A 22,684-nucleotide genomic window follows, 5' to 3' on the forward strand; every position below is an offset into this window, starting at 1 on the left:
CCGACTACTATCTTGTCGAGATATTGCGACTTGTTCCACATATCCCTAGAAGCCCCCAGGCGCAACTGAAGAAAATGCGGAGATAAATATTATCCATTGCAAAAGCAGCCTTGTCCCACCATCACCCCACATGTCCCGCCGCGTGTCCCACCATTTGCTGCCCCGCCACAAACCCTAACCCCCTATTACAAACAGCCATGACAAGGGCCGAGACTGCACAGAGACACCCGGATTGAAACCTTGTGATCATATATTCTATACCGTATAAGGCTAGAGTCTATTGAGATAGGAAAACTTAGCTTCAATAATCATACCACGGGAAATACTCATGTCGAATTGAGGCAGGCTTCGGAAATCATGATCCTCCCTCTTACGTGTAGACATAGTAGAATAAGCAAAATAGAAAAAAGACCAAGCAATTTTACATTCAAGTAATATAACAATAGTGATCTTCTAAGGCTCCGAGATATCATTGCAAAAACCAAGACGGCACTTCCGGCCCCCAAACGGCCAAGGACTCGTCACCCGCTGGACCGTAACTGATGGGCGTGTTCTTGTTTACCAGATCGCTGTCTGCATAGTGTTCGATCATATTTCCCGTCGTATCCCACCAGTAGTCGAAAATCTGCGATCCAAGAATATGACGTCCAACCCCCCAAACAGATGTATACCGTTGCTTTGCAAGCCACTGATGACCCAGTTTCTGCGTGTCAAAATCATGAACCTCAAAGGAGCAGTGGTGAACGTGGTCGGTTGGATTGGAGCTGATGAAAAAGCAATGATGGTCCACGTAATCCTCACCACGATCTATATGAGCGAAAAGGGCCACCTGCTTCTTCTCGCTGCCTTCGCCCACGTGCAGAAAGTCGCTGGGTACTATGTTGAAGGTCTTGGTATAGAAGTCGACCAGAGCGGCAAATTTCGTAGTGCAGACACCGTAGTGTCCCAGCTGCCGTCACAGTCAGTTTCAGTTGCCAAATCAATATAAAGAAGCATTGACAAAGCATCATACCTTGTGAACTGCAGCAGGCCCGATGTTGAATCGCTGGAACTTCCGGACACGCGGCTTCTCGATCTCATAATTGTACGTGATCTTTTCAGGATAGGCTCCGGTTGCCGCTGGAAGCACTCCATATATCATATTGACCGGAAACCCTGAAGGGTCTGTCAAGGTCACAAGGTAGCCACCCCCTGGGGCATCTGTAAGCTCCTGGATTTTGCTAGCTGTCGGTAAATGCGTTGCTCTGGGTAACCAGGTTAGTTTCACCCGATACCATAGCTTCACAGACGGAGAATTCACCTCTCCAGGTCCTGATAGGACTCGACTTGGTAAGCCCCTCCAAGAAACTCCTTCGGGCCCTTTTGAGCATAGTAGACGAAGGCATCGGGTCCATAACCGCGAAACCATGCCTTGGTATCAGTCCTCTTAGCAACGGTCATGCCAAAATCTGCGTGGATCTGTCAGAAAATAGATGTCTGAGGCTCGGGCAGCCGGACTGTACCCTGAAGGAAAGTAGTGATCTCATCAAGGTCGGGATGTTGGTAGCGCATATGAGCGAGCTTCACCAGGCGGATTTGCTGGTCCGTCTGGATACTGCATCGCTGTCTCCAGGCCTCGATGCTCTCCTGCTCCGATCCCACGGCTACTGTGTCCGAGATAGAAGCACCTCGGTTTGCTGGGATAACAGGAGTCTCCAATGACTGAGATATTTACCGTTAATATGTGAAGTAAAGCTTTGTAGCATCTGGGGACTACATACCATATTGGCCACTAATGTTCAGTTTGTGTATCCGCTGATTGCTGCTTCCTCTTGTGTTGCGTGTTTGGGGGAACAAAGAGTGATGCAGCATCACCTCGCCGTCTTATAATTTTAATACTGGACCACGAACGGAGTCTCCGTTGGCATATGACGCCGTGTTCCCACCCGTCCCGCTCGCTTGCTTCACAACAAGCTTCGGAATCGGACCCCTCACAACACTCCACAGAACACGTAGAATGTGGCGATCCCCGGTTATCTGTTCAGATCCCCCATATTTGCGGGGATCCATCATTGTCTCCGTCGTTGCTACACCGATATTCCTATGAAGAAAGGTACCGTCCCGCATTCCCCGCCGGTAGAGTAACGAGGCATATATTTTGTTTCTGTTTCTTCTCTAAAAAGAGACTAAGAAACGGGCATTGAAATAATTTGTGTTTGGTTGTTTCTTTGGCATCTATATCCCAGTTCTTTCTGTTTGCCCACCTTACATCTACAGTCGCCTTGTACTGTCTACCTACCATGACGGACTTTGAGGCAACAAGCGTAGTCATTTGTGGCTGCGGACCAACCGGTGCTTTGCTCTCAGCATACCTTAGCCGAATGTCCGTTCAGCACGTGGTTTTGGAGAAAGACACTGCAATTACGACGGACCCAAGAGGAATTGCTCTGGACGAAGATGGTATCCGTCTACTCCAAGGCGTTGGCATATACGACAAGATCTATACCCAGATTGGAACCTGTAGGTGGTCATTCGTTCCTGTACCACCAGGCTATAGCACCGCGTCCGTAAGACTTTTCTCATAGCTGACTGATCTTCGTCTAGGCATGGAGCAGTTCCAGTTCATAGGCGGGACCAAAAAAGCGCTTGATCAAAGACCATTCTTACAGATGGATTATGCAACGGTTAGTTCTTCCAGCACAGTTTTGGTCAATGTTTCAAGAGTGCAGGGATGACTTGTATTTTGAGAATTTAGACAGAGGGAGGCACCGGGCATGTCGGCTTCATATGCCACAAGCAGCCTGTGTTGGAGAAATGCCTGCGAGAAGCGATGGATGGACCGTGCGACTTGCGATCTGGTTGCTCAGTATCTCACCTATCAGAGGACGCTGACTGGACGTACTGCCACTATCGTGATTCCGAAGGAAACGCGCACCGTATTCGGTCACGCTTTTTCGTGGGTGCTGATGGTAAAACCGGCTTCACTCGGAAAAACTACCTGGAGCCTCTGGGAGTCCACATGGAATTCGCCGACCGGTAGGCTCCATTGTCGATGCTGATTATACTTGCAGGGACGACTGGCTGACCGCTGTCTTTGGTGCAGTTCCTTCTATGACGAGACCTGGGTAGCCCTGAACTGGGAGATCACTCTCCCTACCGAGAAGAGCCATCCTGGATTTCCGCTGTGGACCCGAGGATACACGCCCGAGCAAGTTTACGATCTTTTCTTCCCTGTGAATTTCCGGTTCCTGTGCAATTCGGAACGTCCAGCAGTCTGTGGGCGGTTTGGACTACCTCAAGACCGACTCTGGCGCTTTGAGTTCGTCGTCGGGGCCGATGAGGATGGCGAAGAAATGGCTAAGAAGGAAATGATTATGAAAGTGGTCTTCCCATACATCACCCATCCAGGGAGTCGATACGGGTGAGTGCTCTTGCTCCGAGAACCAAGTTCATTCCAGTGCAACGAGTGCCAATTCTGATACACTCAGACTCTCCCACGACGTGCAATTTCCCGAAGATTGTATTCGTGTGCTACGATCAAGACCCTTCCGATTTTCCGCCAGAAGCTGCAATCGCTGGAGTAACGGCCGCGTCGTCCTGTGCGGCGATGCGGCGCATGTATTTCCTCCTTGTAGGTCAATTCCTTTCCTTATCACCAGTGCGGCACCAAAAAAAAAAAAAAAAAAAAAAGTTGAAACTAGATAGATTGACGCTTGTTGGTTTGTAGTTGGTGGTCAAGGAATTGCCTCTGGCTTTCGCGATGCTGCCTCCCTGGCCTGGCGTCTGGCCTTACTCTGTCGACCGCAGCGGTCACACCTAACAAACTCACATGAAAAGATCCTCCAAGACTGGTACCTTGAGCGCAAGCAGCAACTCGAGAAATCCCTCGCATCGACCGTTGAGAATGGCCGCTTCGTGACGAGTAGCAGCAGTCTCATGATACTCTTTTGCACTTGTCCTTTTTTCATCCTGCAGCTGGTACCGCAATGGCGCAGAGAGCTGCGACTTGGGCGCCGGAAAGGTGGTATGGTCCGCTACTTGTATTCGCAGGGGATGCCATTCCTCCCCGAGCATTGCGGTGGCCTGTGTCTACCCCAGAGCTACTGTACGCCCGTGACGCCATTGCGTAGCAATAAACAAAGCGCAACAATCGAGGAAGCCGAATACGCAGACGGGGTGGTTCACTTCACCGACGATGTCATCTTCGCTACACGCAATTCCTATACAGGCCAACGGCTCTTCCGGATCCTTGTCTACCTGCAAAGTATCAGTGAGCTTCCCGGCGCACGTCAGGTAGTCTCGGACATCGAGGACATTTCGCGGGGCGAGTTATGTGCGGGGGACGTGACATTTCTTGTCGAGGACTCAAGTGACATGTCTGCTCTCCAGGGCGATGATTGTGGTGGTATCACACAAGCACAAGGCGTGTACCGATTGGCAACGGGTCCAGAATTTGCGGCTTCGCCACTATGCAAGAATCGCCCGGAGCCACGGTTCTACGACCCTCACTACATAGGCAAGGTTCTCGGCCGGAAGAAGTACATTATTCTCCGACCAGATTGCTTTGTCTTTGCCGCGGTCGACAATAAGCAGGATCTGACGAGCGCCGCGGCGGCTGCGGTCGCCTATCTTCAGGGCTAAATGGTGTTTGTTCTCTGCCAGTGCATGTTCCAAGCGTGCATTATCGACAGCTATATAGGATATGCAGGCTTGCTGCCCTCAGTCTGTTAGCCGAGAGGCAGAGAAAATGGAAACATATAGCTGACCGTTTAGTAATTAGAGAACATGACCAGTCCAAAACTCTTGCTGCCTAATTCCTTGTATTGATATAGCGTTGTAGCAATCAAAGACTAGTCACGCCTGGGATATGTTCAATAGCGATTTCTGTCACACATATAGGGGTAATTCTATCCCTTTTGGCCCCGAGATGTGGAGATGTATTTGGGTGCCACAGTCCCGCTTGTCTAATGTGAGCGATAGCAGTAGTCTTCCATCCTGCTCAAGGACAATTGAATTGTGCGTCAGCAAATATATCCTAATAAACTATAGTTCCTCAAACTGGAAATGGTATAGGGATATTCAATTATTATGAGCAACATATCCAGCTGGTTTAGTGGCGCTAAGTACAAAAGACTTTATCCGGCTTGGGAATGATGCATGCCTCGTTGAATAAAAAAAACAGAGTGAAGGAGGAGATAGTTATGATTATTACCCTTGTTTTCTAATCTTTGGTCCCTTCAGGAAGAAGTAAACTTAGGATAGACGCGTAATTTTGCGATATACCCCAATGACCCACTCGTTGAAGTATGTCGACAAGCCCACGGAAGGTACACGATTCCGGTGTATTCGGCCGGAAGTTGCGGTAGCCATTGGCTTCAAAAAGCAATCGTCGGCAGTTAATACCCAAGATCTTGAATTCGGCAAAATCAAGGGGCAGCTGCTGTGAAAGTTCCAAGGTATCGGTTCCGAATTTGCTGTAGCAGAACCAAGTGATTGCCGCGCGAAATAGAATCCGGGGAACATGGATTGGAGGCTCAGTTCCCAGTCTCATTCCTTCAAGGTCCCGCAAGATCATGACGGCATGAAGCGCACACCGTTGTCCAACCTGTGAGCAAGCCCACTCGCGGACATAATTCAGATGCTGCTGCGCTTCATCATGACCCTCTTTGCCAACAGCCAGCTCCAGTCTATTGAGATCGGCATACAGGGAAATGAAGGCCGAGTGCCATAAGACCGATAGTAAGTAGAGATCGTGACCCTCTTTCTTTTGGGTCTTGATATGCGAGTTGTAGAGATGTATAAGCGACTCTGTATATTGTTCTCTTCGGCTGAAATCCTCTAAACCTCGGCCTTCGATGATACAAGCTGCGATCCCCTCCAGTTCTAGATAAGCGCGTAGTCCTTTGTTCCAGATAACCTTGTCCGCAACATCCGACCTGCCTGGCAAGCTAGCAGGCGTCTGTAGCAGCGAGTACTCGTTACATAAAATCGAGTGCGATGGGAGTCCAGTCATAGCTTTCGCCCACACGTCGGCAGTGGGGGCACCCCAAAGAATCTCGTCGGAAACCGGTGGCACTTTGAAGAGCCAATTGCGCAGGAGGGGGTCTGAATGGGAAAGCTCGGCAATCTCGACATCATGTATACATAGTCCCGCAGCGACCCTTCCCTCATGAACTCCGGATCAGCGAGTGGCGGAATTATCTGAGGTCTATTCTTACCGATTCCGTTCTTCTACACGAATCCATGTTTCCCATGCCTTCTGGGGATGGTTCGCGACGAGGTTATGGTTGGTGTGGTCGGAAGCACAGCTATTTCGGAACATGTTAAAACGTCTTGCCCACTGCCTTGTTGGTGAGCATGTACTCTGTTTTACAACAAATACTCTTAAGGCTTACCGCGACCACTGTGCCATGAAAGGTCTGTGCGGTCAGCAAGTCCTTCTTTCTCTGATATGGTAGTAGTCAGCAGCTTGACCTTCTCATTCCAGGGACGCGGATGGTGCCTCACCCTCGACAGAAGGCCAAAGGTTTGGCCAAGTAGAGCCGCTTGAACCATTGCAATGGCCTCTGATCCTCCGTTTATTATGCATTTTTCCCACTGTTGATCGTTAGAGACACGATTGGAAAAGGGAGATTGAACAGAAATGACGGCACACCGATGATAGGATGGCTTTGTTGAGTGTTTCGAAGATTTTCAAGCCTTGAGAAGCGGCGTGGGCCGAGCCCAAGAATAGACTCCCAATAGAACATATCGACAGTAATAATAGAGAGCGCTTGGCGGATGGACGGAATGTTGGAGCATGTAAGACGGGAAAGATGGGATGAAACCGGGTAAAGTACATCTGTACACAAAGGTTCTTGGCCAAAGTAAGTAACTACTAAGACAGGGTGAGGAGGATAGAGGGATCTTACTAGGAAATCCGTTGACGGAAGAGGAAGGTTGGGAACCGAGTGCTGTAGCTTAACGACGAGGCGTTCCCGGTATGCTTCATCGACGTGAATTTGTTCGGGTGCATTATCTGGTGTCATAGATCCCGAGCCTGGCTCTTTGACGAAGATGAACCAATTGTCTCGGATAAGATCTTCGACTGGAGGTGGCCGATTATCCACAGAGGGTTGGTGACTATAATTGATCGAATTTATTGGCTCGTCATTGACAAGCTGTCCAAAATCTGATGGGTAGGGGCACGTGGTTGAAAACATGATCGCTGCATTAAAGGCATCAAGATCAAAATCGTCGCCGGCAAACCATGTTGGAGTGTGGGACGTCAGATCGAGGCCCGCAGTGGCGGCAGCGGGACCCGGATAAGATCCTGTTAGAAGCAAGTCTGTTGCCGAGGCCCTTGTCAAGTCGCCCGCAGTAGAGGGCGGAATTGTTACGCTGCTGTTGGGGATAATGGTCTCCATATTGCTGCCGTTGTTGACAGACGCTGGATTGAGGAATGCAGTTGCATTGGGCCGTGGTTGTTCAGGTTGAGCGCGCGGCTGAATTTCAGTAAAGTCCTGAGCCGACAGCGGCACAGGACTTATCTGCTGGGTGGCATGTTGATGATTATTGGTAGAATCGAGCGACTGGTTTTCTGACCGCGTCTCCGGAGCCGAAAGGATGCTGCAGGACCGGTGGCGCCTCGCGTGTCGCAAAAGGGAATCACTAGAGGATTAGCTTAACATCTTGGCCAAAGGATAGATGTAAACAGGGCTTATCTACTGGCGGCTAAATGTTCGCTGACATGTCTCACAGGTGAAAGGTTTCTCCCGAGTATGTGTCCGAATGTGCCTCGCAAGATGCTCATCTTTGGTGAAGGATCGGGAGCACCATGGACAAACGCGTTCTCGTTTGCGGATTGCACGGGTACCAGTCATGTTACCAGCCTAGAATTGCCTGGTACTATAGGCATTCTGAGAAGAGACTCAATGTATGGCTTATATGAGGAATGTTCCGTAACATTAAATGTCCGTTTCGGCTGCGGCGGCTATCCAAGCGGACAATTGATTCTCCTAATCCACCGCTAGTATAGGGGCATTCCGCCACATGTATGTTGGACAAAATAAGAATAAGAATCGACTATACTTTGTAGCATGGTGTAATGTGTTAAGAACTGTAGGCGGACACTAACTCAGACAGACAAGGCAAATAAAGAAAGGAGCAGCTGATTATCATACAAATAGAACAAATACAGAATATTCGACATGAAAAAAAGATGCTTAGATGGAATTAAATACAAAAGGCAAAAGAAGAGATGCAAAGGTTTCTCCCATTGGTATGCAGGGGCACCTGGTTCGCGATGTGCCCAAACCACCTAACCATTAACTACCCGGAGCGAGCAGTCTCGGTCTTCTTACTGCGCAGTTTCATCATGATGAAAACGCAAAGATACGTAGAGATGCAGAAGAGGGCCGTAATTCCGGTCTGTAAAACAGCAACAGGTCAGTGAATAAACACAGAACAAGGAAGGGTGATAATGCGTACATCTCTCCAAGAATAATACTTGGCTTTTAGGTTGAATTGCTGCGCATACTGCGACCAAACCGCGTATTGGCGATGTTTTAAAGGTCATATTCTGTAACTGATAACAGCTAAAACAGACAATTCGCTGTCTAGGCAGGACAGCCACTTGCTGGTACGTCGACTAATATACCCGTATTAAGTATCTAGCATAGAACATTACGATACATTCTATTCACTCAATCCACCACATATCTTTCGAGCTCCTTCTCGGTCCAATCCCAGATCCTCTGCGCCAGGGCATCATCCTCCCCTAATGGCGAGACGGGCCCCCCAATCCCTACAGGCTCGTAATATTCGCCGCTTTTGACGTCCTTGGACACCGACGCCCAAAGCTGATTGCGCACTCCCTGGTCGACCGAAGTGAAAATCATGCTGGTCACTTTGCCCAGTAGCCGGATAATGGGCGGCGACCCCGTGGCGTTGTTCATGAGGTTTGTGCGCACGACGCCCGGGTGGATGGACGCGCAGGTGAATTGCGGGTATTTGCGAGCCAGATAGCGCGTCCAGAGGACCATGGCCAGCTTGCTTTGTCCATAGCGGCCGAACGCGCCCAGGTCGTCGGCGGGTTTACGCAGCGAGTCGAAGAGCACGCCTTCCTGGGGGGCGTAAACGTAGCCGTGCGACGAGATCGCGACGATGCGTACGTCCTGCGGGGAAGAACTGGCGGCGGTCCGTTCCAGCAGTGGCAGCAGGAGCTTGGCAAGTAGTGCATGGCCGAGGTAATTGGTGCCGAACTGCAGCTCGTAGCCGTCCTGGGTCAGGCCCGGCGGGGCAGCCATGACCCCCGCGTTGAGCATCAGGATGTCCAGGTGGTCGGACTCGGTTGTCACCGTGCGGGCGGCCTGTGCTACCGAGTCTAGGGATGAGAGGTCCATCGCCAGCACCTTGATCGGGGGTGTGTCGGGCACTTGCTGCCGGATCTCGTCGACTGTGGCTTGGGCCTTGTCGATGTTGCGTGCTGCCAGCCAGATCAGTGCCGGTCAGTGGCGGGCGTATTCCAGAACGCATTGCTTGCCCAGGCCGATGTTGCCGCCCGTCACGAGAATCACCTTGCCGTTGAGCGGCGGGATGTCCTGCTCCGGGTTGAAGGGGACGGATTTACACCCGAAGACCATGATGCGTGATAGTGATACAACTGATACCAATGGGAGCTAGGTAGTAGTAGGGGGCAGAAGGGTAAAATGACAGAAGAAAAAAGAAGTAAGTCGACAAAAAGGACGGGTGTCCCTCCGTATACAGTCATGAATCATCATCATCGATCCCGAACATCATCCTCCGCTCGGTCAGTCCTGCCCGAGAAAAAAAAAAAGAGAAAGGAGGGGTTTTTTTTCTGTCTCGGATGAAATCAGCAGCCCGCAGCCGATTGAGATGTTACGATTTGATCAGGGGATAAGGTGAGAAGGATTGAGATCCTTGTTGTCAGTATCATTTATGAATTACGAGCAGCGGGGCTTTTTACATCCCGGAGAGACTTATGTCCCCTGCCCGATGGCTCGCGGGTTTTCGGGACTTCAGCAAAACGTTGTCAAATTTTCTCGTTTGTGACAAGTAACCAACTGTCAAGGGTGTTAATAGTTGAAGTACAAAACAAGGCAAATGTAGGGCTTACTGATCGTTGAAAATTGGGAGGTGTGCGCTTTTCGCCACTGAAACAAGCTCGTGAAAGTTTTTGCTTGTATCTTGAAGCTGGTTCTACGCCCCGGGGGGTCATGGATATAAACGATCCAGATTTATCAACATTACTGCCCTCGGTATTTTATATCCAAGATCCACGACTTCTTCTGGACCAGGCACGAAAGTGAATCACTTAACCAGGACGGTGTGGCCGAATTCCTGTTCCGCAATGCCCCAGAGTTTTGTTTTTTTTTTTTTTTTTTTTTTTTAATGAAGATCTTGTACGGTCCGAACTGTATTAGGGAGACCTTTCTTTGTCCTCGCAGAAACCCCACAGCTTCGCTCGCATGAATACATGCCTCACGAGTGTAGCGAGTGAATTCAATAATTCTCGTCATAAGGATGTTCACACGCTCAACGTGCGAGAAGTTCTTTCTGAATATGAAGCTCAGACACGGACGCCTACCTCAGGCAATTATTCTCCTGCGAAATTCGCCGTTTTTCGGCAAGATCCCTGGCGATCACCGATTTCACGAGAAAAACGGATTACCGACAAGGGTAAGGCTAAGGAATCCGATAGTCAGCCTAAACGACCCTACAAACCAGGCAGGAGCTCCCTACCTCTTTGCCCATATTGCAAGAAAGGACGCCACCTGGAGGGTGAATGTCGGACCAAACACCCTGATAAACGCCCTCCACCGGAAAATGATCGACAGCGAAATCAAGCAAATGGCTCAGCCAACTTGGTAGATGTCAATTACCTTGCTAGAGTCAATGAAGAATGGATATTGGATACTGGTACCGCCTGGACAATCACCCATGATCGATCCAGGTCAACCTACCGAACGAATCAGACAATCCTGTGATGGGCGTAGGTAGTATCCGGTTGCCTTTTGGCGATGATTTCATTGTCCAAAACGCCCAGTACGTACCTGCTTTTAAGCGGAAGAACCTACTGTCTTTCAGCCATTTAGTCAAGCTTGGATTTCAGATTGATTATATGGACAATTCACGGCTTTCTTTTCGCAATCCGGAATTCTGATGATCGTTTGATGGCCATAGCACATGCAGAAAAGGATTCTGATAGTGTGTATGTACTCCAACAACCCAATAATCAGGCATTCATCGGCGCAGTTACCACTCGTCAGGGTGCACGAGCACACAAGCACAAGTGCGTGCGCGACCCAATATCGATGAGGATATATATAGTTTTGCTATATATAGCCCATCTTGGTTGATTAGTGATTGGTCCTTGTGACCCACGATGTTTGCGTTGTGGGTCGGGTAAATGCTTCTACATACGGGCGGGTCGTGATTGGTCTCACATTTCTAATCTTTTTGATACATGTAGGTAGGTAGGTAGGTAGGTAAGTAGATTTCATTTACTCTACCCTGGCCCCTCGCCGAAGTTAGAACGCTGAATTGAGGTACAAGTGTGATCATTATATTCAATCTATGAGAAAAGACCCAGGTATTTATAGTCGCAGTAACTCACCTCCCTAGTGCCATCGAAGCCCTCAATTGGGTATGGCCACCACACGTCAACATGCAACATCCACCCCGGCTCTTGAGCATGACGTTTGGCAGGGTCGCGTGGGATTGGAAAGTTCTCTCTTGAACCATTTCATGTCATTGATGATATGCATGTTCATGATAAGGAATAATGTCAGACCGATTAGGCAAGTTCCGCCGGTCCGATGATATAGGCCAGTGTGAGCGCACGTTTAGATAGACAAGCGCTCAATCAGCTGCGTACACGCACATACTTTCGTTAGGCAATATACCTCTTTCGTCCAGCTAGTCCTCTCCATATAGACCTCGCTAGTCGCGGATAATCGACTCCTCCGGACCTCCGGCCCCCGATCCCCATTTCACTAACAAATTTTCTGAATCACCTGATATTCAGTGATATAAGCCTCTGATGTGACGTCAGGGGCTTCCGGGTGGCGTCCGGGACCAGATTAAAAAGCCCCGAAGGATTGATAGCATTTTACGGTAACCAAGTATTGTTAGAATTGTGGTAGAAATAGAAGCGAAATACCCGGCTTTATTGTACTGCCTTAAAACAAAGAAAGTGAAATGTGTCAACTTATGAGCTCGATTGCTCAGCAATTGTTCTTCCGTGTTTCTAGAAGGTTTTATCCTCGAACACCTTGGCTGATCCTCACGATTCGTTGCACTGATAAGCCAATCACCGGTACTTATGGCAATTTTCTCTAATTATGGATAGCACCATGTGGAAGTAATGCCGAACCAAGGGAGAGAAGAACAACCTAGAAAGTAGGGTGGAGGCTTTTGCTCTATAGGAAATTCTCAAAATATACACTGCGCCATGTGTGTCGGCTGTGCCCGTGTGTTCACCACTCTCCTTTGCATAGAGTAGGTGTGAAATCAAATCCTTTGCTTGGTTTGTCTGAGACACCGACCTAAAACGCGACCACCCAGGGCCTACGAAAAAGTCATTGGTGGATCGACAAAATCGGTTGAAGTGGGCCTAACCTAGGGTCTGCAGCAGTGGGAAGTATAGTGGACCAGTTGGCCCGGTATAGCCCATCCATCGTTCGGCCCGATAAGGGCCTCAAAAGGTCTCCCCATAGTAAAATTGCGAAAGCCCAAATAATTGTTTCCAGTGGCATCATTTGTTCTTTCATTCATCTCGCTCTCGCTTTTTCTCGGCGCGCATAAAAGCTTTTTTTTTCATTCGTTTGCAAGGCTTGAGTCACGCGGTTTCCGGCAGCAGGCTCTTGCTTGATACCCGCTTAATCTATACGGAGATGCAGCGCTCAGCATTTTTCATACTTTCGTTTCTGAGCGTCTTTGCCCTCTCCTGGCCCTACAGCGAGTCCCTCGCTGATTATAACCTGAACGATAATAAAGACGCTGACGGCCCTATCGATTACTGGGGAGTATGGCCGGACCATAAATATCATCCGTCGCCAGATAACTGGCGACTCCCTACATATACAATCTTTTTGGACCGTATCTCCAACGGCGATCCCACCAACGATGATATCAACGGGACCACCTTTGAGCATGTGCTCAACTCTAATCAGATGCGCCACGGTGGTGATCTGGAAGGCTTGATAGATACACTGGACTATATCCAGGGCATGGGCTTCAAGGTGAAGCTGACCAGATCCCTAAATTATTTCATCATTAACTCTCTCTAACTCTCCATAACTTTCCTAGGTCATCTATTTCGCCGGGACGTATTTAATGAACCTGCCCTGGGCCTACGATGGGTACTCGCCAGTCGATACCACTCTGCTCGACATGCATTTAGGCACACTGGAGGATTGGAGGCGGACGATCACCGAGATTCACGATCGAGGCATGTACGTCGTGGTGGATAATACGCTGTCAACGTAAGTCGATAGCCCTGCAATGCTTCAGATATTCTGGTATCCAGAGCTGACCCCCAAGAACAGACTGAGCAACCTGATCGGGTTCAAAGGTCACCTGAATGATTCCGCCGATTTCCGTGCACAAGAATACCAAGTCGAATGGGTCACAGACAGAAAATACGCCGATTTCCAATTCGGTAACGAGTACAACGAAACATGCAACTATCCTCGTTTCTGGACCGAGGATGGTTACCCGTTAAAAACCGGCGGGATTGAAGACTTGAAGGGTTGCTATGACAGTGATTTCGATCAGTACGGAGAGTTGGAGGCGTTTGGGAACTTCCCCGACTGGCAACGCCAACTCACGAAGTTTGCCTCAGTGCAGGATCGCTTGCGTGAATGGCACAAACCGGTTCGCGATGTCCTCACTCGACACACCTGCCTGCAAATAGCAAGTCTCGATGTTGATGGTTTCCGATTTGATAAGAGTGTTCAATCGACACTTGAGCCCCTAAGTGAGATGCTCCCTGTTTACCGTGAATGTGCGAAGAAATACGGCAAGAACAATTTCTTCCTGCCCGGCGAGATTACATCTGGAGATACCTTTGGTAGTCTCTACCTCGGCCGTGGTCGTCAGCCGAATCAACGTCCGGAGTCGGCAGGCGCTGGTGTCAAGTTGACAAACAGCTCGGATTCGTATTTCCTAAGAGAGGACGGCTTGCAAGCATTAGATTCCTCCGCATTCCACTACACAATCTATCGGTCGATGACCCGTTTCCTGGGAATAGACGGTAACTTGGCCGCCGGTTTCGATTTGCCTACGGATTTCATTGAAGCCTGGAATGAGATGCTCATCACGAATGACTTTTTGAACGCATTCACGGGAGAGCTGGATCCCAGGCATATGTATGGTGTTTCGAACCAGGATAACTTCCGCTGGCCGGCGCTCCAGAATGGCACAGACAAGTACCTCCTGGGTCTTTACATCATCTCGCTGGAGCTTCCAGGAATTCCTCTCATCCTTTGGGGCGAAGAGCAGGCCATGTACGTATTCGATGCCACTGCATCGAACTACATGTTTGGCCGGCAGCCCATGACCTACCAGACTGCCTGGTGGACAAATGGTTGCTTCAACCTGAACACGTCTAAGTTCTATGATTTCCCGATTGAAAAGGGACGAGATGGCTGTCATGATATCACCATCACCTATGACCAGCGCAATCCGGCCCATCCACTTCGAAACATCATGAAGCGAATGTTCGAAATTAGAGAGCACTACCCAGTCGCTCAGGATGGTTTGTATCTTAAGACAGTCGCCCAGCTCACCAAAGATATCTATCTCCCTGGTTCATCGACCACCCCTACGGTCACTGGCCTGTGGTCTGTCTTGCGAAGCTATTTCCCTGGCGTTCAAAAGGAGGCAATCCAGGGTAACGAGACCTTGTGGCTTGTGTACCAGAACGGAAACAAAACACAGACCTATGGTGGCTCCTGCAGCGACAAAGATACTGCGCTGTTGGCTCCATTTGACTCGGGGACAAAAGTGAAGAATTTGTTCTATCCTTACGATGAGGCCACTGTGGAAGATGGTCCTGACAGCTCCTACGGATGCGTCCGGAAAATGAAGTTGCTTCCTTGGGAATATCGGGCTTATGTGAAGACTGACAAGTTCGTTGAACCTGGTCCTACCGTCACATCTTTCCTCCCTGGGCATGATGCACGCTTGCTGTCTCCGGAAGACTCGGGCGAAGATGTTCCAATTCAGCTTGGATATTCCAAGGAGATGAATTGTGAAAGTATCACCAAATCAATTGTTCTCGATTCGAAGACGCAAAAAGGGGTCAACGCTTCTCTCGATACATCCAGTGTCCACTGCACAAACATCACTGCCCGGACGACGGATAACAACTTTGTCGGAGAAATCCCGACTACTTGGACATGGTCTGCAACTTTGAACAATGTTCATCACGGAATCCACCAACTGACTGTCAAAAATGTTTCTTCGTCGGGTGTCTATACCAATTCGACCGACAAGTTTTTGATTCGCGTTGGTGCCCACGACAACCCCTTGATCTCGCCGCTTTTCAATTACTCTTCCAGTCTGGTGCACAAATCCGAGGACAGTCTCTACCTTACCCACAATGCGGCTGGCGCGGACAAGTACCGATACTCGTCTGATTTCGGCCGGAGTTGGTCCAACTGGACGACTTATTCAGGTGGAAACACGGATATCGACATCCCGGCTTGGACTGGTAGGCAAAAATGGGAGGGCACTCATATCCGCGTACAGTACTTCTCGAAGCTCACTGGAAGTAGCGACTACGTCCAGGAGGGTGATTATAATTGGGAGAAAGGTACCTCGCGAAGATTCCCTCACATGTGGTTTAACGGCCCATACAACCAGTACGGTTACGATGCAGGACTGGATAGTGAAGTGACCCTCGACCCCAAAACCTCTCGCTGGAATTATGACTTTGTCTACGAATGGCCAGCAGTGGGACAATTGAATGTCTGGGGTGTGGGCAGTAATGGCATTCCGGATACTACAGAAGTCTATGGCGATGTTAGCAACTCCTCTGTGGTTCAAAAGCTTCCTCCATCCTATCTCTCGTCCAATGTGATCAACATCACTAAACTGCCACCGTTCCCGCACCTTGGATGGACCATTTCTCTCGACGATGGAAACTTGAGCTATGAGTTAATTCCCATCGGATCCGGATGGGCTCAGCTTGTTCTCTACATTCTTCTTTGGGTTGTTCCCATCCTCATGGGTGCAGCTGGTGTCTACATTTTCATCTGCACTTTCTACCGTGTCAAGCTCAACAAAGATGGCAATGCCATTAAAAATGATAAGATGCCTTTCCTGTTTTACCGCCGTCTCAAAGAAAGACTTGGTGGAGAAAATGAATCACAGGACAACCTTTCGGAAAACGCTATGCCGACAGATCTCACTGTGGCCGGAGCGGCCGGAGCGGCCGACCAAAAGCGCACCGTATTGATCGCCACTATGGAGTATGACATCTCAGACTGGAAGATCAAAGTCAAGATTGGCGGTCTGGGGGTCATGGCACAGCTGATGTCCCAGAACCTGAAGCACCAGAATCTCATCTGGGTGGTACCATGTGTTGGTGATATCGAATACCCCGGAGACACGCCAACTGAAGACTTTGTGGTGACGATCCTGGACAATCCCTACCTGGTTAAAGTGCAATATCACGTCGTGGATAATATCACCTATGTTCTCCTTGATGCTCCGGTCTTCCGACAGCAAACCAAGGCAGAACCATATCCACCCCGCATGGATGACCTCGACAGTGCAATCTACTACTCGGCCTGGAATCAGTGTATTGCGGAGGCAATCAAGCGAAATCCCTCCATTGATCTTTACCACATCAACGACTTCCATGGCTGTCTGGCACCGCTTTACCTGTTGCCGACACGAACTATCCCAGTCTGCCTGTCCCTCCACAATGCCGAATTCCAGGGTCTCTGGGCACTGAGAACCCAGCAAGAGAAGAAGGAGGTCTGTTCAGTTTTCAATCTTCCAGTTGAAACAGCAACAAAGTACTGTCAATTTGGCAACGTGTTTAACCTGCTCCACACCGGCGCCAGTTATTTGCGATTCCACCAGCGCGGCTTCGGTGCAGTGGGTGTTTCCGAGAAGTACGGAAAGCGCTCATGGGCCCGTTATCCAATTTTCTGGAGTCTGGGCAAGATTGGCAGCCTTCCCAACCCAGATCCCTCCGACACAGCCGCCTTGGAGAAGAACCCAGACGCGGAAGTTGCGGTTCAGTCTCACGACGAATCCGTCAATGACAAGCTGCAGGCACAGAAATGGGCTGGTTTGAAGGAGGACCCCGATGCTGACTTGCTGGTATTTGTGGGACGATGGTCGAAACAAAAGGGTGTCGACTTGATTGCGGATGTTATGCCGGCAGTCCTGTCTGCCAGACCCCAGGTGCAATTGATCTGTATTGGACCCATCATTGACCTTTATGGCAAGCTGGCTGCTATCAAGTTGGAGCGCATTATGGAAATGTTCCCTGGCCGTGTGTTCTCTAGGCCAGAGTTTACGATCCTTCCCCCCTTCGTGTTTTCCGGTGCCGACTTCGCCTTGATCCCATCTCGAGATGAACCATTCGGGTTGATTGCAGTTGAGTTCGGCCGCAAAGGCGCGCTCGGTATTGGCTCTCGCATCGGAGGTCTAGGCCAGATGCCTGGTTGGTGGTACACCGTGGAATCTGATTCGGCTCGCCATCTCATGCACCAATTGAGGATCGCCATCAAGTCCGCTTTGGACTCATCAGTAGAGACTAGAGCGGAAATGCGTGCAAACTCTGCCAAGCAGCGATTCCCCGTTCTCGAGTGGGTTCAGAAGCTCGAAGCATTGCAACGGACCTCAATCCAAATCCATCACGGAAAGAACCAGCAAACGGTGACAGGCCCACAACCAGAGACCCAGAGTGAATGGGACATGCAGGGCTTGCGATATTCAACCATGATGGGCCCAATGTCACACCAGTCAGGAACGGATACGCCACCAGTCAGAACATCGGAGCCCGTTCAGCCCTCTCTTCTTGAGCTCCAGGCGGCCGAGGCTCAAGAAATGCAAGCAGCCGACAACAACAGAAGCAGCACGCTGGGTCGTCAGCTCTCACTCGGTCGACGTGCTGGACCCGGACAGGACAGGAAGCGTCTCATCAAGAATTCTCTACGCGAGAGCCAGATGCTAGAACAGCCGGTCGACGGCGATACCACCGATGCCGAGGAAGACGGTGCTGCTACGTCGCAAGAGAACCACATCTCTCATGAGGAGGCTATGGCAGCGGTCAATTCCAGTCTCATATCTCAAAATCTCAGCCCTACCCATAGGAATTTCAGCCGTCAGTCTCGCGGCGAGTCTACCGTATCAACCGACCCCTCCCGCTTCGTGTCCCGCGACTCTTCTCCAGTCAGATCACCCGATCCCGCCTATGACCCCAGTTTTGGAAGAGCCGCTCCCTGGGCTCACAGTCGCAATGTATCTGTTCTCTCCTTGCCTTCTGTCGTCGCCGATCATGATCAGCCCGTTTTCCACCTGCAAAAGGTCGACCCGACCTTTACAGACAGCATGGGGCATTTCACGCGACGTTTCGAGCAGCTTCTCACCAACCTCAACAAGAAAAATTCGAGCACAGATTACTGTATCGAAGTTTACCTGATGAAGAGTGAGCGCAAGTTCTTCAACATGTACACCGACGCACAATTGAAAAAGCACCCGAAGGAGCGTCCCATGACTGGAGCCGGCTTGGACCACGCTGTCGAAATGACACCCTACAACCGCGTCACAGACGCCTCCGAAGATTCGGAATCAAATGGCACAGATGAAATCGATCAGTGGCTCGCTCGTCTGGGCTACAAGAGACCCATGGCTATCCAGAGATTCATGAGATGGCGCGTCGGAAATTGGCCTGTCTACTCCCTGTTCTTGGGTCTCGGACAGATCATCGCAACGAACTCGGCACAGATCACCCTGTTGACTGGCCAAGTGGGCGAGACCGCAACCAAGCTCTACATTATCGCGGCAATTTACTGCGTCTCTTCTATCGTTTGGTGGTTCCTCTTTTTCCGCTTCCCGTCGGTGACAGTTCTCACCGTCCCATGGTTCATTTACTCCATTGCGTTCATCATCATCGGTGTGTCGCCGTTTGGTCTTACGTCTCTCGGTCGAGAATGGGCACAGAATGTTGCCGCGGGTGTCTATGCCGCTGCATCTTCGAGCGGTTCCTTGTTCTTTGCCCTTAACTTTGGTGATCAAGGTGCAGTCCCTGTGAAAGATTGGATGTTCCGCGCCAGTCTCATCCAGGGTATCTCGCAACTTTACACCGTGGCTTTGTGGTACTGGAGCTCTAGGGTCACTGCGGTGCAAGTCGGGGGTGTTTCTACACTTGCTTTGAGCTCGTGGAGAGTCGCAGCTGTGGTCATGCCTATTGCCCTTGTGTGCTTCATTATCGGTGTGCTTCTTGCTCTGGGCTTGCCCAAGTACTATCGTCAAGCTCCCGGCAAGATCCTCTTCTTCTACACTTCCCTCTTCCGTCGACGCATTGTTCTCTGGTTCTTCTTCATGGTCATTGTCCAGAACTGGTTCCTCGCCGCGGCGACCGGTCGTAATTGGTCATTCCTCTGGTCCTCCCAACACACCAAGACATGGGAGGTCGTGGTCATAGTGGTAGCATTTTTCATCGTTCTCTGGATCGCTCTGATGTTCTTGTTCAAAATCTTGTCCAAGGAGCATAGTTGGATTTTACCCGTCTTCGGTCTCAGTATTGGTGCACCTCGGTGGGCGCAAACGTGGTGGGGAACATCTGATATTGGCTACTACCTCCCATGGGCTGGAAGTCTGACATCTGGTGCCATCGCGTCCCGATGTCTCTGGCTCTGGCTTGGCGTTCTCGATGAGATCCAGCAAGTCGGTTTGGGAATGATTCTTCTACAGACTTTGACAAGAGTGCACGTCTGCTTTGTCCTATTGGCCGCTCAGTCCATTGGATCTATTGCCACAATCTGTGCTCGTGGATTCGCGCCCAACAACATCGGACCGGCAGGCATTTCTCCAGCTGTGGGCACAGGGTTGGATAAACTCGGTAATGCGTGGTTCTGGGTTGCCCTCTTCTTCCAGCTTCTGGCTAGGTAAGTTATTATTGCCCTTTCTCTATTCCTCGCCATTATACTGACTTCCTCTTCCAGCTTTGGTTTCCTTCTGTTCTATCGCCGCGAGCAATTGAATCGGCCCTAAGTCATGAGTCAAATCTTAGCATAATAGGCTGAGCACATTTTGTATAATAATCAATCTTTAGAATGCCTTTTTGGAGAACCTGGGTGGCCGTTTGTTGCAATAGGTGTATATGTATGATATGCGGACAGTCTCGCTAGTGAAAAGAACAATTATACCAAGTAGTAATCTATGGGTAAGCATTCATCGAGATGAAAAAAAAAAAAAAAAAAAAAAATCCTGGTTCAGAAAATATATAGAAAGGATCCCCATCCCCCTGCTTTTTTTTGCATTTCACCATGTTTTTCATTTTCTATCTTCCACATCCACACCTCGTGGATCTTGAGGGTTCCAGGATTTTTGGCAATATGGAGTGAGTACATCTCTTACAATTACTTCAGCTAACATTTGACTGACCAAGTTCCTGGATAGTGGCCGCCCTGGTTCACGAACTGACTCCAGTCAGAGTAGACATCGCCAAAACCCAACCCAACCCCAAACTAGCATAAAATATTTTTTTATATATTTCTTTTAGGCCATTATTACAATCTCCACAGGTTTATTATCACTACCAAACATAATAAAATGCTGCAGTTAGAGCATACATATATACACATATAATTTATTGGTACCCCTTCTTCTCCCCCTCTCCCTTTTCCTTGCCAGCTAGACGCCTTACTAACAGCTCACGGGTCTAATATCTATTCCAATCTATTCCGGACTTGTAATAGATCTGGGTGATTGCACAAATGAATAAGAGGCGTTAGCAGCCAAAAGGAAGGACGCTTTGCCAGTCACTTTGGGATCCGGGCCGATAAAGTTGCCTGGGAAGCCAACATCAAAGGGATTTGGCTCTCAAGGTATTCAATTTGCTCCACCGTCAACTGTAGATTAAGCGCCTGGATGTTGTCCTTGAGGTGGTGGGTTCAGGAGCAGGTGTCCAAAGGTGCGACATGATGAATATTGAGGATTGTAGCGAGCAGGACAAAGATAGGAGAGTAACGGAAGTCTTGTCTCAGTTTCTGCACCAAAAAGGTTTTTCGTTTTCTTTAACTCTCTCCTGCGTACCCGCCCTTATTATAGTCTTTTACTGGCCTTATTCTTTTGCCGGAACAAACGGGGTACTACAAGAATCTCACCAACTTTGGTAGGTTCCCACAAATTAAAACTCATTAATGTTGCAGTGGGTCATTGTGCTCCGCTTGTCACCAGGCGGCATTAGTGTCCCTTTAAGGTACCGTGGATCCCAACTCTACCGAGAACTTATTACTGCCCAGATTTCAAAGGCTTTCAAGGACGCGGCAGAGCTGTTAATCAGAGCATGCTAGGACTTCATCAAGCCAATCTTCTTTTGGTAAGTAGTTATCAGAGAACAGGCGGAGCAGACTAATGGTAGCCATAAACACCCAGATTCTACAATATCCCATAGTAGCCGGGAAAAAAAAAAATCGTTCGATGCTTCAAATTGTGACTAAGAAAAGCATTTAACTAGTATACATCTCTAGTCACATTTATGTTGAGTTAGATAGCTGACTTGAAATCATTGTTTCCTCTCATATTTACACTTTAAAAATGGATGGTAAATCATAGATTACTCAAGACTAGTCCTAGCATAGGTCGAGTTGGATTATATCCTCGTCTGTTTGCAGATTGTATCAAGTTTATGCACGTACACATACATTGACAGCAAGCATCTTTTGCACGATGATTAACAGTACTAAGTTATTTTGAGCGTGTGATGCTGTATATACAGTGTAGACCAAGAGATTCAATGCCAACTGGTCTGTCCATGCCCGGTAATATCTATCCGGCAGTTGTGTATGGGCTCGCTAGTGCGGGCCAATCAGGAGCGGGGCATATTGGAGCCTGAGGCTTTCAAACAACTAATTTATTACCGTTTTTGCACAACAGGTCAGAATTATGTACATGAATAAGTGTGGATCAAGAAAGCAGAAGCCCGGAGAGGTTATCGAAGGAACTATTTACCCGCACTGCGCGCGCATGTATATAGAGCCGCCCGATCGGAGACCTGTGTCCTGGCCTGATCGGGCATTTGTTCCTCTTTTCCCCAACGAAATCTTTTGTGCCAAAGCTAGTCATTAACATCCCAGGCCTGGCCCCTAACAACCATGCTCCAACAGCAATTTGCTCAAAAGCAGTTCAATGCCATCTGGTACTCAACCTCATCCAAAAACGCCAACCTGCAATACCCCTCATCACTCAGGCAGCCACTTGACACTCTTCTCCTGCAATATTATGGCATTTGACAACTGTACAAATCCTCAGCCGCAGCAGGTCTCTGCATTGAGAATTGAAATGATTGGTTGCCAATGGCCTCGTTATAATCTCCAATGACACTATAACTCAGCTGAAATGGTCAGCTGAAATGGTTGATCAATTCCACTTATAACACTTTGTGGGCCCTCTGCAATGCGCAGCTGACGACAGCGTGGGAGGCGTAAATGTTATATAAACATTGAAACTTCCC

General features: G+C 49.3%; 8 protein-coding genes across 8 annotated transcripts; 5 read left to right on the plus strand and 3 right to left on the minus strand.

The window, feature by feature from the left end:
- Positions 1-459: 459 nt before the first annotated feature.
- On the minus strand, positions 460-1,826 carry ASPGLDRAFT_1070812 (VOC family protein). Its single transcript, XM_022539520.1, has 5 exons — positions 1,761-1,826; positions 1,503-1,701; positions 1,301-1,448; positions 1,013-1,244; positions 460-949 (listed from the first exon to the last, which is right to left on the minus strand). The coding sequence occupies exons 1-5, from the start codon at positions 1,761-1,763 to the stop codon at positions 470-472; spliced, it is 1,062 nt and encodes a 353-aa protein (XP_022395794.1). The 5' UTR covers positions 1,764-1,826; the 3' UTR covers positions 460-469.
- A 453-nt stretch (positions 1,827-2,279) lies between these two features.
- On the plus strand, positions 2,280-4,620 carry ASPGLDRAFT_40222 (uncharacterized protein; the record flags this gene model as incomplete). The annotated part of the gene is made up of 6 exons (XM_022545192.1): positions 2,280-2,499; positions 2,584-2,663; positions 2,735-3,015; positions 3,083-3,400; positions 3,468-3,610; positions 3,707-4,620. 6 exons carry the CDS (start codon positions 2,280-2,282, stop codon positions 4,618-4,620), a joined length of 1,956 nt encoding a protein of 651 aa, XP_022395795.1.
- Positions 4,621-5,054: 434 nt separating this feature from the next.
- ASPGLDRAFT_52989 (C2H2-type zinc finger protein) lies at positions 5,055-7,881 on the minus strand. The gene is made up of 7 exons (XM_022547879.1): positions 7,687-7,881; positions 6,891-7,629; positions 6,635-6,835; positions 6,487-6,576; positions 6,375-6,425; positions 6,198-6,319; positions 5,055-6,140 (listed from the first exon to the last, which is right to left on the minus strand). The coding sequence occupies exons 1-7, from the start codon at positions 7,839-7,841 to the stop codon at positions 5,201-5,203; spliced, it is 2,298 nt and encodes a 765-aa protein (XP_022395796.1). The 5' UTR covers positions 7,842-7,881; the 3' UTR covers positions 5,055-5,200.
- Positions 7,882-8,048: 167 nt separating this feature from the next.
- Positions 8,049-9,447, minus strand: ASPGLDRAFT_1071129 (uncharacterized protein). Its single transcript, XM_022539522.1, has 4 exons — positions 8,673-9,447; positions 8,588-8,621; positions 8,449-8,531; positions 8,049-8,388 (listed from the first exon to the last, which is right to left on the minus strand). Exons 1-4 carry the CDS (start codon positions 9,360-9,362, stop codon positions 8,290-8,292), a joined length of 906 nt encoding a protein of 301 aa, XP_022395797.1. The 5' UTR covers positions 9,363-9,447; the 3' UTR covers positions 8,049-8,289.
- Positions 9,448-10,386: 939 nt separating this feature from the next.
- Positions 10,387-11,069, plus strand: ASPGLDRAFT_52992 (uncharacterized protein). Its single transcript, XM_022547880.1, has 2 exons — positions 10,387-10,665; positions 10,723-11,069. Exons 1-2 carry the CDS (start codon positions 10,449-10,451, stop codon positions 10,965-10,967), a joined length of 462 nt encoding a protein of 153 aa, XP_022395798.1. The 5' UTR covers positions 10,387-10,448; the 3' UTR covers positions 10,968-11,069.
- ASPGLDRAFT_52993 (uncharacterized protein) lies at positions 10,907-11,206 on the plus strand. The gene has a single exon (XM_022547881.1). It carries the CDS (start codon positions 10,967-10,969, stop codon positions 11,141-11,143), a length of 177 nt encoding a protein of 58 aa, XP_022395799.1. The 5' UTR covers positions 10,907-10,966; the 3' UTR covers positions 11,144-11,206.
- Positions 11,207-12,875: 1,669 nt separating this feature from the next.
- ags3 (alpha-1,3-glucan synthase Ags3) lies at positions 12,876-20,388 on the plus strand (the record flags this gene model as incomplete). Its single annotated transcript, XM_022549925.1, has 4 exons — positions 12,876-13,223; positions 13,291-13,436; positions 13,530-20,114; positions 20,172-20,388. The coding sequence occupies 4 exons, from the start codon at positions 12,876-12,878 to the stop codon at positions 20,218-20,220; spliced, it is 7,128 nt and encodes a 2,375-aa protein (XP_022395800.1). The 3' UTR covers positions 20,221-20,388.
- Positions 20,389-22,106: 1,718 nt separating this feature from the next.
- ASPGLDRAFT_52994 (uncharacterized protein) lies at positions 22,107-22,394 on the plus strand. Its single transcript, XM_022547882.1, has one exon. It carries the CDS (start codon positions 22,117-22,119, stop codon positions 22,297-22,299), a length of 183 nt encoding a protein of 60 aa, XP_022395801.1. The 5' UTR covers positions 22,107-22,116; the 3' UTR covers positions 22,300-22,394.
- The last annotated feature ends 290 nt before the right edge of the window (positions 22,395-22,684 follow it).

The sequence above is a fragment of the Aspergillus glaucus genome (genome assembly GCF_001890805.1).
Source record: "Aspergillus glaucus CBS 516.65 unplaced genomic scaffold ASPGLscaffold_35, whole genome shotgun sequence".
NCBI lineage: Eukaryota > Fungi > Ascomycota > Eurotiomycetes > Eurotiales > Aspergillaceae > Aspergillus > Aspergillus glaucus.

What these genes read in the sequence shown, in the direction of transcription:
- ASPGLDRAFT_1070812 (XM_022539520.1), bottom strand. An exon ending in GATCACTACTTTCCTTCAGG is followed by an intron (nt 1,449 to 1,502) that starts GTACAGTCCGGC and finishes AGATCCACGCAG; the next exon opens with ATTTTGGCATGACCGTTGCT. An exon ending in GGCCTGCTGCAGTTCACAAG is followed by an intron (nt 950 to 1,012) that starts GTATGATGCTTT and finishes CTGTGACGGCAG; the next exon opens with CTGGGACACTACGGTGTCTG.
- ASPGLDRAFT_52989 (XM_022547879.1), bottom strand. Translation starts at nt 7,841, where the DNA reads ATGACTGGTACCCGTGCAATCCGCAAACGAGAACGCGTTTGTCCATGG. An exon ending in ACAAAGCCATCCTATCATCG is followed by an intron (nt 6,577 to 6,634) that starts GTGTGCCGTCAT and finishes AACGATCAACAG; the next exon opens with TGGGAAAAATGCATAATAAA. An exon ending in TTCATGGCACAGTGGTCGCG is followed by an intron (nt 6,320 to 6,374) that starts GTAAGCCTTAAG and finishes CCAACAAGGCAG; the next exon opens with TGGGCAAGACGTTTTAACAT.
- ASPGLDRAFT_1071129 (XM_022539522.1), bottom strand. Translation starts at nt 9,362, where the DNA reads ATGGACCTCTCATCCCTAGACTCGGTAGCACAGGCCGCCCGCACGGTG. An exon ending in AGGAGCTCGAAAGATATGTG is followed by an intron (nt 8,622 to 8,672) that starts GTGGATTGAGTG and finishes TAGATACTTAAT; the next exon opens with ACGGGTATATTAGTCGACGT. An exon ending in AGTATTATTCTTGGAGAGAT is followed by an intron (nt 8,389 to 8,448) that starts GTACGCATTATC and finishes GCTGTTTTACAG; the next exon opens with ACCGGAATTACGGCCCTCTT.
- ASPGLDRAFT_52992 (XM_022547880.1), top strand. Translation starts at nt 10,449, where the DNA reads ATGAATACATGCCTCACGAGTGTAGCGAGTGAATTCAATAATTCTCGT. An exon ending in GATTACCGACAAGGGTAAGG is followed by an intron (nt 10,666 to 10,722) that starts CTAAGGAATCCG and finishes GGAGCTCCCTAC; the next exon opens with CTCTTTGCCCATATTGCAAG.
- ASPGLDRAFT_52993 (XM_022547881.1), top strand. Translation starts at nt 10,967, where the DNA reads ATGGGCGTAGGTAGTATCCGGTTGCCTTTTGGCGATGATTTCATTGTC.
- ASPGLDRAFT_52994 (XM_022547882.1), top strand. Translation starts at nt 22,117, where the DNA reads ATGTACATGAATAAGTGTGGATCAAGAAAGCAGAAGCCCGGAGAGGTT.